Below are 21,452 nucleotides of genomic sequence, written 5' to 3'. Positions count from 1 at the left end.
TCCTTTGGGGATTCTCCTACCTTGCACTGCATCATTTTGAGAGACCAAATGATGCAAGGGTATATTGGGTGTTGGATCACCCAAAGTTATTTCCATTCATGTCTTGTTTGTTTTGCAGGTTTCTAAGAAGTTTCCAAGCATCACAATCTCATTGCAACATATTGTTCACATTACATGCGCATATTTTATAGTGGCCACTTGTTTGGCACACCAAAGTTACAAATTAAAGATCCTATTGTGCGACATTGCAAATTGATTACAAGCTAAGTTACTGGTTCGAGTTTGGTTCCAAGTTCGAAGCTTGAGAAATGGTTCTCAAGTTTGTCAAATTTTGGAAAGTGGTTTGGGTTCGTTAGTACAAAAACACACACACACACACACACATACATACACACACATATATATATATGAAGCATGAGTTAAAATTAGAATGTAGCATAGTAGCATAAACACATTTAAACAACAAAAACACCATAAACTTTTAATAGTAGTGATCATACCATCATATAGTTCAAGTAACAAGTTCAACATCAAAGATTCAAAACATTAAAAATAAATCATAGCCAAGTAAGTATCATTGTTTCATGTTCACTGTTCAACTAATGGAATAAAAATCTATTAATTTTCTAAGTTCTTCAATCTTCGTCTTCTTCATCTTCTTCTCTGACATTAGTTGACTCAACAATAGAGCTAAGACAAATGGGATCGACAACAAAAACAATGGTATTGGCATCAAATTCTTCAAAATCATCTAGTGTAAGCCGAGTAGTGGAAGTATCCAAGTTTGCAACCTCTGCACCTACATCCCACTTCTTTGTCTCCTCTTCTTTGTATTCTTTACTCTTGTGCGAAAGAAGGCGCAAGTTGTAATGCACAAATACTAGGTTCTCTACTTTTTTTATTGCAACTTATTGTGCTTCATTGAGTGGATAAAAGAATGGGTGCTCTAATTTCTTCTTGATGTAGAAGAACTAGCAACCTATGAAGACAAGACATAGTAAACAATTAAAATAAAATTGATTCAGTCTTATACAAAATTTAAAAGTACTTTCTAGTCACGACTCTTTTGAAGATAAAGTGAGCTAAACTTACTTGTGATATAACTTTGATTACAAGGTGCTGCAATGTTTGGAATCTTTAGCCATGGAGGTACCACCAACTATGAGCATTCTTCATAAACCGATGATGAAGAGCATTGTTACTTAGTCCTCTAGCATTCACAAACTCTATGAACTCATCCATGATTACATCTCGCATATTATTATTAGGAATCAATCTTCTAAATGCTGCTTGGTACCCATCAGACACTTCTATATCTCTATAGGTTGGCAATCTTCCTGGTAGATCACAATATTGAGAGCTATAGTATTTGGGCGTCAAGGTATAAGCAAGCAAATGTAGTGGAGTGGTCATTTTGTTCCATCTTTAAACAATAGTTACTTGTAATTGTTTGAAGTTCTCTTGTGGATCTTGCTCCTTGTCATTTATAATTTGCTTGATCTTCTCAAGCATTGAGTCTATGCCATCATAGATCTCTCCAAGGCATGGCCTATCTATGTCAGTGTACCTAAGCATGCTTATAATGGGCTTGGTGAACTTAAGGAGATATTCCACACGTTCCCACCATGAATCATCCAATACCTTTTGATTTGTTTTGTTTGTCCTATTAGTGTCCTTTGCTTTGTTTTGTTTGTCCTATTAGTTTTCCTTTGCTTCCATACACCCCAATTGTGGCTGATTACCATACTTTGTAGTGCCTGTTTCACTTGCACAAGTCATCTCAAGACAATTAGATTTGATGGAAAATGGGTCCAACAACCTGTGACATAAATTAGAGCAAAAAAAAACAACTATTAGATACATATTTTAGGAAAACATATACATTACACAAGCAAAATATCAAAAATCAGAAATTGTTAAATATTAAAAATTAAATTACTAACTTGAGTTCAAGTTCATTTACCTTTAGTAGCTCCAATTTTGAGTAGGTTCTGAAAAGGGATTGAGTCATGTGGTGGTTTGTGACAAATATTTGGATGTTCTCAGCGTCTTCATACACTATTTTTTGATCCACTCAATTGGTGCCCAATCTTTTGTAGCATAAGATTGAGTGAATGGACCATACAAGCTGTCCAAAAGATATGTTGATATCGCTCTTCAACCAACAAACTAACAACTCTACAATTCTTTGCATTGTTCATTATGACTTGGACAACATTTCTAACACCCAGTTGTTCAGTGGCCTCAGCTAGGATATTAGCAATAAATGACCCATATTTTATTTGTCTCTCAAAATCCACTGCTTTTAGAAACATTGCGCCTTTAGGGGACACCGCAAGGACATTGATCAAGGGACGGTTCTTGGAATTCTTCCACCCATTTGAAACAATTATCACCCCTGTCTCAACCCATGTACTTTATGGGCTTCAATTGATCTTCAATCAGTTGGACCTCTTGATCCAACAAGGTGGCAAATATTCTCTCAAACTTGGGGCCACAATACCCTCTTGGCTTTATTGGTAGCCCTCATCATGTCCTTCCAAAATGGAGAGCGAATAATATTAAAGGACAACCATTTGCATATTGGCATCTTCCCACCTTAATGTCAAGAATTTCTTGACTCTTATTTTGAAAAATAGTCTCTAGTGGTCCCTTACTTTTGTGTGTAAGGGGTACAGTTTTAGTCGTAGGGTCCACTGTGGTACTAAGAAAGGGGTGGTCTTGTACCATATCATCTGGGGGGGGGTTTGCATTCCCTTTGCTCTTTTCTTACTTTAATTGCTACTGAGTTTGGTTGCCCTACATCCTCTCTCTTTTGTTTCCTCATGCTGTTCAATATATTTTAACATGACTGTATTTGGTATAGGGGCACCTTTTTTGCTTGGGCATATCTTGACTCCTCTTCCAGTGTATCCACACAAATGATCTACCAAACAATAATAGGAACTATTTCTCTCTTCACCACAACCCCAACATCTCCAACGGAATGCATAACCTTTTGGAAGGGGTTTTATAATCTCTACATACTTCCATAGAGGACAATCAGATTGGGGTTCTAATCTTGTTAAGTATTGCCTACTGATGAAGAGGTAGATGCCATTGCAGTTCCTTGTCCTATGGCAAGAAATTGTATACATGTCCATTTTATAATTTATATGCAAGAAAATGAAAAATTCTGAAAAAAAGGAAAGATCTTATGAGGAATGAAAGAGAAATGGAAAAAAAATTAAAATTAGAACAAAAACAAAAGCAAATGGAACAAGAACTTACCTTTTCCAATGATTGTAAGCTTGGAAATGTGTAGGAATGAGGCAGACACACTTGAGGAACACCCACAAATCAATCGTCAAACTCCTTGCACAGCCAAACTCTTGCTCAACCACTTATTTTCTTTTGATCAAGACAAAATAACCTGTTTGGAAACAGAAAATGACAGTGAGAGGCTACTAAAAGCATTTCATAACAATTTTTTAGGGTTGTGGACACCAAAAAGTTATTAAATTTTGCAAAAAAAAAAAAACACTTTTTTGCTGTCCACAGGGTCCAGAAATCAAGCGGTTCAAACTTGGTTCATTGCTTTTAGTCATGGTCTGCCCGGGTTCGAATTGGGTTCCAAGAAGTTCGAACCAGCAAGGAAAATATCAAACCCTACCCGAACCATCCAACAAACCAGCCTTGAACCATGAACTTGTTTGAACCTAGGCTGGTCCAGTGGGTCCAGGGGGGAAGCCTGATAACTTAGATTAAACTTAGATTAGAAAGCTTCCAAGTGATAGCAAAATTCTTGATGATTTGATTATACACTTATTTTGTTGGACTAACTTCCAACATTCCCCCTTGGGATTCGTGACATGGCTTAATTGCGTCCAGTGTTCTATAAGTCTAGTGGTTGTATCGGGCATTGATAGGTCAATCTCGTAGTGCAATGACAATCCTAGCCTATAACAAGTGGTATCAGAGCTTGGTCACAAGTTCAAATCTCCTCGAGTAACGTTTGTTGAACTAACCGCCAATGTTCCCCTCCGGGATACGTGACATGGCTTAATTGCCTTTTGTGTTCGAAAAGTCTAGTGGTAGTATCGGGCATTGACAGGTCGATCTTTTGGTGCAATGACAACCCTAGCTTGTAAGAAATTTTGTGTAGATTTTTAAAACTAGTTGTTGGTTGTTGGTCAATGATGTGATCAATTAATTAATCGAAAAGTTTAGTGGTTGTATCAGGCATTGACACGTGTTCGAAAAGTCTAGTGGCTATATCGAGCATTGGCAGGTCGATCTTTTGGTGCAATGACAACCCTAGCTTGTAAGAAATTTTGTGTAGATCCTTAAAACTAGTTGTTGGTTGTTGGTCAATGATGTGATCAATTAATTTTCTTATTAAAGAAGACATGATTGGGTTATACGACAAACATAAAAGCTTCATGCCAACATTTGAATATATTTTCGAGTTTAATTGGCACAAGAAGGTTTGTTATTAGAACTGCATTAAGTTTTGGGCATTAGTGCATCTACCTTATTGCATACCACTTTCATCCCAACTACTCTCTTATAGCAATTCTACCCAGTTTATGTGCATAAAGCATGGACACTTTTGTGGTTGACACCCTTTCTACTAGTTCTTGTACTCAATATATAAACATCATTCATTGTCATTTGAAAAGTATCTAAATGATTGAAGGACAAGGATTGATACTTGATGGAGCTTACACTTGTAAGTTAGGTAGTGGAATATGAACATTGAGGAGATAGAAACCAATTGAGTGTTGTGTGCTCATAATTGTTGTAGTAGGCATATAGATTGAGGATATGCAATACCCAAACTTTGAATTAGGACAGAATGTGGCTTATTTGCCTTGGGAGCAAGGCTTAGTCCAATTGCAATAAAGGTCCAAAATGACATGGGAGCTATCACATAGTGGTACCTCTATGGTCAACCATTTAAGCATCTACTATCTCTTGCAGTTAAAGTCCTCTAACAAGTAAGTTTTTTTTGTTATTTTATTACCACTTTTATTCTACAATTTTGTGCTTAAGATTCTTTATTTCGCTTTTCATTTTTATGTTTAGTTGTGAACATTGTCCAGGTTGCAAATTCTTCTTCTGCTCAATGAAATTGAAGTGCATACTTCTTTATCCACTCAATGAAGTGTAACCAGTTGGGCTCAAAAAAACGTTGAAGACTTGGTTTGCATTCATACCAACTTGCGTCTTTTGTCACATAAGGAGGACCATTACAAGGAAGGGAAATCCAAGCATTGAGATGTAGCCCCTGAGTATGGGAGCTTGGATTGAACGATTCTGGATCTTATTACAATCATAGATGATGACGATGATGACGATAGCATCGTGACACATGACGCATCTAGTGCAAGTGAAACCACTTTGGGTTCAAATGATCTTGAACTTGCAGCAGTTGGAGATGACAAGGACGTGGAATTTTTTGTAGATCCTTAAGAGGCAAAATCGGAGTAGTGAATCTTGAATCTTGATCGATTAACGTTGAATTATTAACTAAATTTTGATTTTGTAACTATAATGATTTTCTGATTTGCATTGGAATCGTGAACATTGATTTTTAGTGATGTTTTGTCACTCTCAAGATTTATTAAGATTATATATATATTTCCCTTTATTTTAGTGATTTTTTAAAAATAGTTTTTGGGGCAGGCTCTTCTTGAACTCATCTCAGGGCTTGTAGGTCAGCCCAAGGCACATATAAGATCTTCCGGGGGACAGATCCACAGGCCTGACTCATATTCTGGTTAACCCAGGTTGACCCCATATGAACCAGCCTGGGTATGAGCTGGGCTTAAAAAATTTCAGTAATATGGCCTGTATAAAGTGCATGCTAGTCTGTTTCACCTTCTACTTTTAGCAGCTTTGAATTTAGTGATGTATCTCTTCTGCGACTCTAAAAATAGACCTAATGAACTTCGATAAATGCCTTCATTAGGGCTTTAAGGGTAGGCCATGTATAACTATCTATGTAAAAGAGCTATTCCATAATGAACTTCTTAAATTCAGCATTTGAACTGCTTAAAATTCACTTTAAGAGATTATAAGTATCTATGGCAAAATAACTATTTCCATGAGAAACTGCCTAAATGCACCTTCCTTGACTGCCTAAAATGTCACAAGAAAAAAAAAGCTTTTCCAGTAATTGGGACTAATTGCCCTTTTTTTGTCAATCGGAATTAATTACATAACCTTTAGATGTCATAATTTCATCATCATGTATGTAATCTTTAGATGTCATAAATTCCTAACAACAGAAGCTCATTAAAATAAGTATGGGGATAATAATACGCCAGTCTTTGCATTTTGTAAGGTAGTTATGGTACAAAATTTTCAAATGTACTTGGACAGAGTTATTGAGAAGCCTAGATAAATGCTCTGTAATCTTAAATGTAAAAATTGTTTACATAGAATATGACAATGACAAATTCTGTTTGTTATGCCATTATTTATCAACTAGTCAAATACTTCTCTTGTTGGCTCTTTCTTTGCTGCGCTTAGAATCTCAATGCTAGAGTTAAGATGGCCTCATGCAAAATGCCAAAATATGATGTATTTTGAAGCAAATTCTTTGCTGCATTCATAATCTCAGTGCTAGAGTTAGGATGGCCTTTTGCAAAATATGATGCATTGTGAAGCAAATCTTTGCATTCTTTGAAGAGAGAATTGCTTCTTAGCTTAGGTTGGCTTACCTGATTTGCTTGGGATTATTTTTCATAAATTTTTAATTTCTGTGATGAATCCTTACCATTGTTTTGTGCACTTCTGTGCTAGTGAGGCATGCATTTTACTTCTATTTTGCAACCCCAGTCCTCTCCCTGAAGCACTAAAAATATGAAACTAGATAAAATTGATAAAAAACTTTGATGCTTTTGTTTTGTGAACTGAATATATGGATACATTGTCTCTCATATTATGTATGACAACCCATTTTAAACGAATGATGTATTTCTATATTATTTAAGGGAATTAATATTCCTTCTGATGCATATCTAGGTATCAGATTGGTCTTCGTTATACTGGTGGAGCTCGTATGCTATTGATGCTTTCATTAAAATTTGGGTTCGTGCCCGTAATGATCCCTGTCGGGATACGAGATTTAGATGTTGATGGAGAGTTGTGGGTAAAGTTGCGGTTGGTTCCGTCAGAGCCATGGGTAGGGACAGCAACCTGGGCTTTTGTCTCTCTACCAAAGATCAAGCTTAATTTGGCTCCATTTCGCTTTTTCAATCTGATGGGTATGTATACTGGTATATCAGTAGTAGAATAATCAAGTTTAATAACTATAGTGGAATAGTGGAACTTATGTCGTTTAACCTATCACTTAAAAACTTGTTTTCTTTGGGAACATATTGGAATATCTAATTATTTTCATCTCTTCTTGTGCCAGTCCAAAATTTAACCTTATATGCTGTTGTTTATTTGAAGTATGGAAATTCATGGAAGAAACATTTAATGTGGAGACTGGTCTCTAGATATAATGTGGGAACCTCTTAGAATATTATTAGCATATTTATTCAGCTAATGGTCAATAATGTAATATTAGTTTGTCTAAATAGTTTCTATTTTAGTCTTCACTTTTCAGTTATTGATTGTTTCTTTAGGAAACATTGTCAATGTAATTGCCTATATATGTATATTTCATTCTTTGAAAAGATCAAGGAATTATCATTGTAACATGGTATCAGAGTTGGAAGAGTTTTTTTTTTCGAATTTTTTTTGGTTCTAAAATTTTCAAAATAAATTTTAAATGAATAATTTCAGAGTTTTTCGGTTCGATAAGCTTGCTGAGAATATGACTTTCTTCTGTACATACTCATCTGAAGGGTTTAGAAGGTCATTGTTTTCTTTCCTTGCTTTCTTCTACAGCCTGCATTTTTGAATATTTGTGTTGGCTTTTTTACTCGTGTTTTGGTTGTGTTTATGCCCCTGAGACTTCTTGAGAATCCTTTTTTGTGTTTGCCTATGTGCGGTGCCTGTGTGAGTCATGTGTTTTTGCTTGTGGGTGTTTTCCGTGGACATTGTTGAGCTAGCTGTGATTTGCACACTACACAAAGGTTGTTTGGCATTTATTTTTGATAGAGGGTGATGGGATTTCTATGCTTTTAAGTCTGCATTTGAGTGCCTTGTCTTCTGCAACAGCCATGGCTACAAGGTTTTAGCATTTTTCTACAAGTATGACAATTTCTTTTTGAGGGGTGCGAGGTCATATCTAGGACGACTTTCTCATTAAATCCATGTGCAATCCCTTCTCCATAGACAAATGAACTTGCTCCTGCTCAATTTTTCCTGACAGGTTTCTCATTTGAAGACCAAAGTTTGTGCACTTTTAGCTAGGACACGTTTTTGACAGTCCGGTTAAGAGCTGCAGTTTTGGAATGGTTGAATTGAATATTTACCTATATTTTTCTTGATTTAGGTACATAGATATTCAAATTGGCAGATGTTAAGCATAATTTTTTCTTTATATTCTTATTCATTAAGCTAAACAACTATTTCACCTGCATGGTCTATCATACTAAAAATTACAAACAAAATAAATAATATACAATTACAAATATTTCTCAATATTTCTTGCACCTCCTTTAGTTGCAAAGTGCTAGTTCTCTAAACCAAACACTTTCAAAATACAAATGCATCACATCAAAGTACTTGGAAATAGTTTTCTCATGAAGGGAAAATTCATGGCGGTGGCAAAGTTAAGACCTAATAGTTTTAACACTTAGATAGTCTCTTTTTACAATAGGGGAATGACACACACACACACACACACACACACAGAGACACACATACATAAACACATACACACATACAGACATACATACATACATACACACACAGACATACATACATACATACACACATACAAACATACAGACAGACATACATACACACATACACACACATACACATACACACACACACATACACACATACACATACACACACACACACATACACACACACATTAACACATACACACATACACACACATTAACACATACATACACACATACATACATACAGACACACACACATACATACATACATACATACATACATAAATACAGACACACAGACACACACATACATACATACAGACACACACATACATACATACAAACACACACACACACATACATACATACAGACACACATACACAGATACACACATACATACAGACACACATACACACATACATACACACATACACAGATACATACGCATACACACACACACACACATACACACACACACACATACACACATACACACATACATACATACACATACACACATACATACACATACATACACACACACATACACACACACATACATACACACACACATAGATACATACATACATACACACACACACACACATACATACATACATACACACATACACATACACACACATACACACATACACACACACACATACGTACGTACATACGTATGTACGTACATACGTGGATAAGTGCTCGAGATGGATATGGAGCACAAGCATGCCCAATAGACCCTCATAAAATTATAGGCTAGGGGACCCACCAAATAGTCGGTCAACTTGGAGGGTTTGATTCAACTAAGTTAGGTACGATAATGTATTATGACGATATGGGTTGCATGACATAGCCGAGCGTGTACCCCTACCCATATAGTGTAGTCGAGCCCTATATATAAATAACTCTTCCGGCTTCTCTTCTTTCTCTTCCCCGCTCCTCCTATCCATTTGTTTGTTTGTGCTCTCCTTGCCCTTTAGTTATATATGCCCATCAGTTCTCTATATGTAGTAGGGCTGGGCCCCCTACCTATATTTGGCGTAGTTGATGCTAACTTTTTGTCTATGTTTTCTTCCATTGGGATTTGTGCCTTGTTGGTAAACAAATTTATCATTGCGATTCTTTCTCTAAAATTGATCTTGTGTTCCCCGTGAGCAATGACAACCGTGCCCATAGTTATCCATTCTCATTTGATCATCATTTGTCTCTCTTGTGCTATCTACCAAGCTTCTTGATCTTGGTGTTGAATTATTTCCTTAGGCAAATTCTTGCATGGGATCAGAGCTATACCAAATTCTTACATGGTATTAGAGCCATAGGAGTTTCATTGCATAGCCGTTGGAGAGATTTTTTTTTTGCAGGTCAAGATTGGAGCTTGTTGGTGCAAATCAGATATTGGTATGACATTCAGAAGGTCAAAGAGCCCCCAAATCAACTTTTGTTTCATCAAAATTAGACATTTGAGGTGAAATCTAGAGTCATTTGATTTTTGAAGGTGCAACAGCGGCGATTTGGAAAAATAATTACAGAGGTGATTTTCAAACAGCGATATCTCCCTCATACAAACTCCTTTTTTTGAGCAATTTTTTTGTTTTGAGGTAGAATTTCGTGATCTACACATTGGTATAGGTTGTTTGTGATCTCTATTCTTGAATTTTTCTGAATATTGCCAATCCCGATTTTTACAACTTCAGAGGCTTCATTCGGGCTCATATGGACACATATTTAGGTGCTATTTTTTTTTGAAAGTGCATAATTTTTTGTCTACTTTCCAGATTTGCTATCAGTTTGGAGTACTTTTGAGTGGACATAGTACTTTCAGCATTTGGTCATTTTGACCTATTTTGGCACTTGTAATTAATTAGAGCTTTGAGAGGTCTTGTGTCTTATCTTGTTGAGTCATATATAGCTTCATATTTTCAGTTGTAAATATACAAAATCAGAGTTCCACTTTGGCCCAAAATTGGCAATTGGCTATTGTACCCACACTAAATATGAAGTGCCAAATTGTCTCTTTTGGCGGGGTTCTTTGATTGAGTAATTTGGGGGGGGCGTGTCTTGTGTTCTTGTGTCTCTCTTTCAATCTTGTGCTTTTAATTTTTGCATCGTGGGTTCACCTAAAACTCCATGTTTAACTTCACACAATTATACTACATGGAAAGATATTGTATGGAGTAGACTAATGGAAAAATGTTTGAATCTATATGTTGATGGAACCATTGTAAAACCCACTGATGCTGATGCACAAGTTGATTGGAAAGTTAAAGACAACCAGGCTTTAGGAATTATTAGGAGTTGTGTTCATAGAGACCTCTTCTTCCACATTTCCAGCTTTAAGGATGCCAAGGGTGCTTGGGAGAAACTTGAAGGGTTGTATGGTAAGGTGGATGAGGAAAAGGGATTCCAAATTGAGGATGGTCTACTTCTCTTGGATCCTAAGAATTTTGACACAATTCAAGACTATGTCAACAAAACCAATGAGTTGAGATCACTACTTAAGGATTGTGGTAATCCTATGAAGGATGATAGATTTCATCACATCTTGAAGAGGCTACCTTCAAAGTACACATCTTTCATTTTGAGTTACAACACTCACAAGTTGACCATGGGAAGTGCCTTCACTAAGCCTTCATTTGATGCATTTGTAAAAATGTTGATGGTGGAACAATCCAAGTTGATAGATATGAGAATTTTCAAGTCATCAAAGTCTAAGGCATTGGTGGCTAGTAATGAGAACCAAACAAATCAAGGCGGCAAAAGTTTCACCACCAACAAGAAAAAACAGTGGAAGCCAAAATCACAATCAAAGACACAATAATCTTCCTCCTCACAAGGCAATTCTTCTTCGAACAAGAAGGGAAACAACAAGAAGAAGGATAAACTATTTTGTGCATATTGCAAGAAACCAAATCATGATGAGCATCATTGCAAGATTAAGAGAACAGACGAGTTGGAAAACTTACTTAGGAAGAACAAAATCAATGTGCCAAATGCTTCCAAGGATTCAAATCCATCCACTTCAAAGGGAAAAGGGCAAGCACTTATGGCAAGCTCAAGCTCTTTAGGGAAATGAATTCTTGACTCGGGTGCCTCACATCATATGGGTTCTTCCAAAGGACACTTTTCTTCACTGGAGCAATCTAAGGTACCTCACATTTTTGTAGGGAATGATACACAAGTGGAAGTTGAAGGGAAAGGACAAATTAAGATGGAAAATGGAGAGTTCAAAGATGTTCTCTATGTTCCTCACCTTATCACTAATCTCCTTTCAATTTACCAAATCACTCACTGTGGAGGTGGAAATAAAGTTGAGTTCCTTCTTGATTCAGTAATGGTGTGAAATCTTAAGGATGATTCATTGGTTGCAGTGGGTAAAGTTAATCATGATGCAAAGCTTTATTCTTTCTCCCACTTTGTGCCTAAGTCTCCTTCACATGCCTTGTTGACACATTCGCAATCACAAAGTAAATTATGGCATGAGCGGTATCAACATCTTGCCTTCCGCTAACTTCATCAACTTAGCTCAAAAAATATGGTCAAAGGTCTACCTACAATCAACTTTTCTAAAGTTGAATGTTCAACTTGTTTGATGGATATGCATCTAGAAGAGAAGTTTGACAAAGGGAAGTTTTGGAGAGCATCAATTGTTCTTGAGTTGGTTCACACTCTTCTAGTAGGCCCATTTTCAGTGATATCAGTTAGCAAGGGTCGCTATTTTCTCACTTTAATTGATGACTTTTCATGCTACACATGGGTCTACTTTCTTGATCACAAGAATGAAGTGTTTGATAAGTTTCTAGACTTCAAGAGTCATGTTGAGAAGCAATCAAGTAAAGTTATCAAGGTATGGACAATGAAAGTAGATATGTGAACTTAAGACTTAGAGACTTTTGAAAACTTGAGGGTATTGATCTTTAGAAATTTGTATCATTTAGTCCACAAAAGACAAGTGTCACAACAATGAGGATTAGAACTCTTAAGTCAATGGCAAGTTGCATTATTCAAGCTAAGTCTCTTGATCCATCACTTGAGGTAGAAGCTATAAGTAGTGCCAATCACATCCTTAATAGATCTCCTCATAATCTTAGATGGAATGACTCCTTTTGAGGCATGGTATGAAAGAAAACTAGTTGTGAAACACTTCAGAGTTTTTGGTTGTCCAACATGGGCACACATATCTTCAAGGGAATGCAAGGCACCACCACCAAGGCCTTGTGCTTTCATTGGATATGAAGAAATTGTTAAGGCATATAAACTTATGGATCGTAAGACTCATGAGATATTCATAGAGAGGGATGTTCACTTTGAGGAAAGTTCACTTAGCTTATCCTCTAATTCCATACCTCATATAGTGTGGAAGAATTTGCCTAAGGAAAAAATGAAATGCCAAGATCTAGAAGCTCAAGGGATAGCACAAGAGAGACAAGATATGATCAAATGAGAATGGATTGATCAAATAATTGGATGAATACATTATAGAAGTGTTTTGTATATAAAGACAACTTATATGTCTAGGAGTCTTTTAAAAGATATGCATAACAACTAAGCACGTGTCCACTAAGAGTGGATTATCCTCTCATTGTTGGACGTATCTCATAAAGAGATGTAGTGGACAACATGTGCTCAATTGGAGTGCAAACTACTGTGTTGTTAACATGACAACTCATATGAATATGCAAACTCCTAGGTGTCTACCATACAACTAATATTCTAATGCATTAACCTAAGTAAACTTAAGTAAAGTGTAAATAGTAAATACTTATTTACACCAATAGAGAGATTGTAGTAAACTACAATCTTCCTTTGTGTTTGAAAGGGGTAGTTCCCTCATGAGATAGGGGTATTTGTTGTTTTGTGTACTTTTCACTTGAAAGTATAGAAGGGAGACAAGACAAAACTAAAGGAAAATGAGATAAACATAAACCCCAATAGTAGAGATACAGATATTAGTTGAGATTCATCACGGATAATGATTACAAAGGGGGTTGGAGTATAGAATGCAATGATGACAAAATATGGATGTCGAATCTTGACAAACAAAAAGATAGGCTATTCCAACATATTCACACCAAGATTCCGAGAAACAAATGCATTTTGTCAAATCAATTACATAGTTTAGAAAGACCGTTGAATTTCATCAATGCATAAAGAGATTACCAATTTGACATACGGAAAATTAGTAATAATAACTGATGAGCACACTCAAGACATACAACTAAATGCATTCTTTATATCTCTATGAAATTATACAATATCAAAAACTCTTTTGCACATAATGTAAAAGCAAAAGTCTCTTTGGACATTTCTCCCTAGTTTCTTCAATTAATGTTTCGTAGCGACATGAGACATCATTCTACTTGGAATGGTTGTGCTATCTCCTTTGTTGATGTTATCTTGTTCTCAAGCTTGCTCAGATCGACTGTGTTGAACTATTCTTATTTTCTTGTTATTTTCGTTGGCTCTACTTCAAGAGTTATCTGCACATTGTTCCTTCGGTTGAGTTGCTGTTCAGTTTGTTCACTATCAGCTCTCTATATTCTACCGTAATTATCTTTGTCTTCTTGTTTATGTGATTGAAGCAAATGTAATTTAGAGGCCAACTATTATGCCACCGTGTTCTTCTTTATCTTGTTGCGGTCTCTGTATTTGATGCTTCGAAGGTGAAACGACTCTTCCTCATAAATGTCACCATCCATGTTGAAGTTGAAGCGACATCGAGTGTTGAGTTCATTTTGGATTGCTGTGCTTGTGGCAACACTTTGGTTGAGAGTGTCTTATGTTATCATTGGGATTTATTGTATCGCACAAAAGGTTCAATAAAGACACTTACCATGTGGTTGATGGTATATGGATCAACATGGATTGTAACTGTGATTGTATGTTTATTGTGCTTCAAGTAATGTCTCTTGGTCTACCTACGGTTTTATTCTTTCTTGCCAGTGTCGAGCACTGGATATTTTTTCGGAGAGTGATAATTTTTTAAGGTAAGCGGGTTCAACATTATTGTGATGAGAAGAGCTATTGTCATGTTTGCTACAAACATCTTTGCATCTGCTTCAGCAATTTGCTGTGTGATCAGTATATGATCATTTTTGTATGTTAGTCATCTTATTTTTTAGTATTTGTGTGATACATAAGGTTTCATAAATATTGCAGATGCTGAACAAGTGTTGCTCAAACTATTAAAACACATACTTTTGTAGATTGTTAAGAGCTAACAATCTTTGATTAACCTTGAGAACATTGTATTCAGATTTTGTGTATTCGATAAAAGATCATTCTTGGTGGGGCTGGGTTTTTCACCCTGAAGTGGAGGAGTTTTCCTAGGATAAATTATTGTGCAATTTGTTCTTGAGTGATTTTGAGTTTCAATTTTTTTGTTTGTCTACTATTCTGGTTCTAATTTTAACATGTTATCGGAGTGGGTCCACAGAAAAAGATCCAGAACCAGAACTCGTAAGCTTTGAAATATTCTTTTCTTGTATCCTAGCTTTTGTTATTTCAGCTTCCAACAATGATGAAGGGACTCAAATTTGAAGACGGGTTGGATGTTGCATCCAATTTTACTTCATTGATATTGAAATTCCTAATTGTGCTTGAAGAGAGTGATCTTCTCAACTATGTGAGGCTTGATGTAGGTGAACCTTTTGATGACGCTAACAAAGCTCAATGAAGAACAATATCATGGCAAGGAAGATACCGATTGATTATGTTAAGGATTGTGTAGTACTTTTATATCATTCAGATAAAGAGATGTTTGAGAGTCTTCAAAGCTCGTATCAATTCAACAACAGACAGGTTGGATGTTGCATCCAATTTTACTTCATTGATATTGAAATTCCTAATTGTGCTTGAAGAGAGTGATCTTCTCAACTATGTGAGGCTTGATGTAGGTGAATCTTTTGATGACGCTAACAAAGCTCAATGAAGAACAATATCATGGCAAGGAAGATACCGATTGATTATGTTAAGGATTGTGTAGTACTTTTATATCATTCAGATAAAGAGATGTTTGAGAGTCTTCAAAGCTCGTATCAATTCAAAGCTCTATCCTTGAGACTTCAACTTCTCCATAATAAAATGGCTAGAGGAAAATCTGGTGTATCTTTCTTCATGAAGATTATAGAATTGAAGGATCAACTAAATGCTATTGGAGTTTCAATTGAGGACAAAGACCCGTTTATGTTGGCTATGAATGGCCTTCTTCACCCTTGGGAATCTTTCATTCAAGGAATTAGTGGAAGAGATGCAAGTTCGATCCTTTGAGAGCTGATTAGTATTCAAGAGGAATGTGTTGTCAGGTAACTACGAATTGTTAGTAATTGTTAGTTAGTCGAAGGGGTATGTAGTTGGGATGGTTGCGATGCTTGGCATTGCAACCCTTTAACCTTCATATATGTTATGTAATTACATTGGGGAGATATGGTGATAAAGAAGTGGCTATTGTTATGATTGTAATTGCTGTTGTAGACATTTTAAGCACTTGATGAATCAACAAAGAGGCTTGTGAGCTCTCTAAAGCATTGCAATATTTGTTCTTCTGTTATATTCTAGTTATTCTTGTATGCATCAACAAGGTCTCTATAGTGAAAACATTTGGTGTTGTTGCCTATGCGGATTTGGGAGTGATGAAGAATAGTACTTGACGAAGGGAGAATAATGGGTTAACCAAAGCTAGGGTAGTAGCAGTGAAGACAACATATTTCAGGAGTTATTCGAAGCAGAGAGGGCATTGACGTCAACCTTCATATTAATGTTGCAAGTGTTGTTCGAGACCCATGTCAAAGGGAGGCAACATAGGAAGAAGTTGCTGAGAGCATGTGGAATTCCCTTGGAGTGAGCCTTGTGGTTGTTAGAATATATAGGCCACCAATATAACTGAGAGTGTGGGGTGGGGGGTCAATCATTTATCCAACTAATATCACAATTATCAACCTTATTAAACTTTAACCATATGAGCAATATAATTTGAAACCACAACATGATACTTGTTAATAAACAAATTGTCCTTCAAAGAAATAACAAAATAAATGGACTTTTAAATGCCTAGAGAGAAGAACAAACAGAACTAACAGTTGGATGAGCCATCATAGGTTGATAACCCTCCTTTGAATTGAGAGGTACATCTTCCTTGTTGAAAGATTTACAATGAATTGAATAATAGGATATATCTTTAACCTAAAGATACCAAGGGTTTCTGACATTCATTCATAAACATGAATGAATGTGATTGCTAGATTTAGATTAGAATAAATGGAGAAAGATCAACAAATAGCCACATGACCATTCATCCAATCCCTCTTTACATTGCAGAGGAAATAAAAGAAAACATTATTTATTCTACAAATTACAAGTAACCACAGGACTGCATTCAAAACACGAAAGATCTGACCACACGATCAACACCAATCCAAGAAAGATATATTCAGACACAAAATCAGATCAAAATAACCTTCTCTTCATTTTATACACAAAACAAAGGAAATCACACTATTTCCCTATCCCTGAGATTACAAACAACTTTGTAGAAAAATAAAATATTCTTCCCTTATTCCCTTCTTATAAAACAGAACATATGCCCCCCCAGCAGCCACACGACATGCAGAAAAAGTCTGACCATTGCATCTCTTTCTCTTCCATATTTATCTTTTCTCTTTGCTTGATAAGTCTTCCTCTTCAGTTATTAAAATTGATTCTTGGCAAGCTCTTCATTTTCTTCTTTTAACTTTTCCATCCTTTCATGTGGTTATGTTTTCAAGGTTTTATTACTTTACAGACATTTAAAATAGAAAATAAACAATAACAATTCTTTGTTGTCTGATGATGCCACATGTCACTTCATGAATTCAGAACATTCAAGGATGAGTCACTGCTATGTGCCCCTTGTTTGGGAACCCGACCCCTGCTAAATGGGATTTATTTCAGTGGGTAAAATGATTTGCAACTGACTTCTTTCTCATGTCTTTCACCTTCTTCTTTTATTCTGTTTGTAACAGGTGGATTAGCTGATAGACAAATGTCTTCGAGAAAGGACTCCACATACTTTGAGGCCATGGAAAATGTTAACATTAGGTGTGTGCTCGGTCTCACATTCTGCGTGTTTCCGATACCCTTCATTGTGTTTCCTGACCCAACATTTGCATTCCATCCTATGAGCCCGTTCAATGTCCTATATCTGAATAAGTTCACATGTATGCGTTGAATGATATATTGGGCTACATTCTGCTTCTGGATATCTTTGCAAATATTAATTCCGTGGACTTCATGACTTCCCACGGGGTTATTGAGAGCTAGTATCATTGAATGTGTAGACCACATTCGAGTTCAACTTATTGAGCTTCCCTTATCACTCCATTGTCACCTTTACGCACAAAATGTGAGAATTTTGACCTTCATATCCGGTAGGTTATAAATGTCGATGAACACTAGGTTGTCTTGATCCTTTCTCTCAACATCATACTCCATCAGGCGCCTCATACATGTGATTATCACATCGAACCCTGTCAAAGATTTGTCGCCCTTACTCCTCTATGCTTCAATTGTAGGCATCTATTTATGTCTGGACTCTATGTCTATGTGCAACACCCTTCTCCACGGGTATTTCATCAAACAACTCTTGAGTCTCCTTTAAAGGACTCTTTCATCGTTCCAAACACAACTCGTTAGAGTGCGTCCATGGGAAATCTGTCAAATGTTTGAGGTGTATTCCCTCGGGAATATCAACCACCTTTTCTATCGACATTTCTCCATGTCGTAATCTGCATGCTTATTCTTCGCTTCCCAAACAGAGCTCGAACTTGGGTGTTTGAAACCCGATAGGGGAATTCTCCATATTGTTTTTCGCTTATTCGGAGATGCTTCTTTGTTGCTTAGAAATCTTTGAACTTTACCTTGGCATATTGGGTTGATGTTTGTGTTGCCCCGGCCACTATATTTGCTTCCCCATAGTATAGCTCATCTTCTTCAAAACCCGAGGTGTGTTCTTTGACTGTCGACTGCTACTAAGCTTAAGGTACATGGTGTCTATCATGAAAGATTAGCTATCATCTTGACTATTTACTGGCGGTGTCTATGGCATTTATCTTCTCTACTACTTGATCACATGTGGTGATATAATGTGCATTGGTGTCTATTTCCATATGTATACATATTGAATTGGTGCATGTGGCCGGTCCATGTGAGTTTGTTTAGTTGTTCTCCCATTGGCTTTGACATTTTGACAAATAATTTGGAGGCATCTCTCTATAAACCCGAACTTATGCTGATGCAGGGGCATAGATTATGAGGCTTTTAACCAATGGTCTAGGTTTGCACTTGGTGAATTTTATATTTGATTGGGTCATTATGATTTCACACCATTGAATCAATAAATTTCACCTCTGGGTGATATAAGTGAAACCCAAACTTCGGGGTATCTGAGCTTCAAAACACCAAATTGTGAATTCTAAATTTCCAACTTGATCTTGATTCTAGACTCATTCATCTTTTGAGTCATTGAGCTTTTGAAACTTTTAATGTATCTGCGTTACTTCTAAGGAAGTGAATTTGCATCTCAGGCTAAAACCACTACTTCCATATTTGGAACATTTAATCATTGAAGTTTGGACTCAATCTTACACTTTGTACCCCAAACTTTGAACTTGTGATAATGTGCCTCTGGTGAATTCAGATTCTCAAATTGGACTTTTGAATCTGCCTTCTTGAATTATAGATGTTGAACCTTCAAACTTTGAACATCTGAACTTGAACTATAGGACCTTCTTGAACCATTACTTCTGCATTGAACCTCTAAACTGGCAAATTTTGAACTTCAAACTTGAAGCTCTGAATTTCAAGGTTTAAAGTTCAAGTTCAATATAAATTCAAAACACCACCTTCTTTACAAATCAAGATCTACAACAGCATCATTAGCATAAAAATCCTTGATATTCTTCCTATGGGGAAAATTTGAAGTTTAAAACTTAGGTGCGAAAGCATGCTAACAATACTCATGCATAATAACACCAAATATGTTAACTAGGGAAACCCTTGATCGGAGGGAAAACCTCGGTAGGAATGGTACCCACAAGAGGATGTACTAATATAAATATTCCTTGTTAGAGGATGGTCCCTGTTAGGAGTCTATAACAACATTCAATACATGTTAGTCCTTATTACCCATGTTTCTTGGCACATACATTCTTGGCCCTACAAAACTCACGAGAAGAGATTAACAGGGAGAACAAATGCCAACAAATCCTCTGGAGGTTCAAGGAAAACAAACAAAGGGAGGCAAAGGAGCCAAATGAGAATAGAAGAAAACACACTTTGAACCCTTTGGAGAAAAATAATTAATGCCAAATCTTCTAAACAAAGATAAAAACTATAAGGAGTAAATAGACGACTTTGAGGCCATCTAGAGGGTCTTGAGATTAGAACAAGTTGAGCATAGCCAAAGGCTAAGAAGACTTGTTGAGGGATAGTTGGAAGGAGGGTTGCTTGAGGGGAACCAAGTGGGCGCCATGGTAATTGAACTTGTTAAAGGTGAAGGGTACGTCCAAGGTACATAAGAAGGGTATCGTATGGGAATAAACGATGATGACCTAATTGAAGAAACTAGAAATTGTTTAAGAAACCTAACCGTGACACCGCATATAGAAAGCAAGAGAAGCCCAAAGGGAAGTGAAGGAGACTAGGGATAGAGACATAGAGGATACCAGTGCAGTTAGGAGTGTCAGAGGGACATAGGGGTACGAGGGTCAAAACAATCTTTCTAGTTCTAATACATCCAGTTCGAGAACTCAAATAACACAGTTGACACAAACTTGTAGTAATGTCGTAGAAGCAAAAGTTGCCTAAACTCATAGCGGACGGGAAGGAGGATCCTATATTTACACTACTGAATGTTTGAAACAATTTGGTCGACCAATGGGGTGACCAACCATGACGAATGGGCTCGACAGTTTCCAAGAACTTTGTGCAGAGTAGCCGTAGATTGGTACTTCAACATTGATAAAATAAAAATAAGTATGTTAGATGACTTGAATGAAATTGTGGTAGAGATTTATATTACAAATCAAGGAAAGAATGAGACCATCAGAGTGTACAGTCAAAGACAAAAAAAATTACTAGAGAAAATAGATAGCTATTGAGTATACAACTTAAAGAAAAGGAGATGAAATTTGTTCTTCTCATGTTGTATGGAAACACGTACAACTGAGCAATGGACCTGGAAAGTGATAACAAAACCTTGAAGAAAAAGAAGAATAGGTCATCAGATGATGACAACTTCTTAGATGAAAGCAACAGTGACAAGGAGTCCAACAAGAAGGTACAAGCCCTTTGGAAAGATATGCATAAGATGATGGAGGAATTCAAGGCAATGAAGGGGAGCACCAATAGGAATGATGAAGGGAAGATATGGTGCATAGATTGCAAGGAGGGTCACATAAAGGGTACACGATTGAAGAAATCATTGTGACATTTGCCAACTCGTGGGACATTCCACCGAGGAATGCCCATCTATATGAAAACATAGAGTCAATAAGTGTTTTCACACAGGAGCAACAAACCATGTTTGTAGCCATGGGCACCTCTAATAAGACAAACACTAACACATCAAATAACATTGTATTATATTATTATTATAATTTCTATTGTTCGCATAATTA

The 21,452-nt window shown here is 36.5% G+C and overlaps 1 protein-coding gene across 2 annotated transcripts in view; it reads left to right on the top strand.

Annotated features, from left to right (window-relative positions):
• Window positions 1-21,452, top strand: part of LOC149554054 (uncharacterized) — a 128,583-nt gene that overhangs the window by 12,485 nt on the left and 94,646 nt on the right. For both annotated transcript variants that reach the window (XM_089789395.1, XM_089789396.1), the window contains exon 2: window positions 7,012-7,253. In XM_089789395.1, the coding sequence (XP_089645521.1) occupies window positions 7,012-7,253 (242 nt within the window). The remainder of the gene's footprint in view (window positions 1-7,011; window positions 7,254-21,452) is intronic.

The sequence above is a fragment of the Cupressus sempervirens genome, chromosome 6 (assembly GCF_028749045.1).
Source record: "Cupressus sempervirens isolate cs-2001-9-10 chromosome 6, ASM2874904v1, whole genome shotgun sequence".
NCBI classification, from domain to species: Eukaryota; Viridiplantae; Streptophyta; class Pinopsida; order Cupressales; family Cupressaceae; genus Cupressus; species Cupressus sempervirens.
This window is presented reverse-complemented; position numbering and strand designations above follow the sequence as displayed.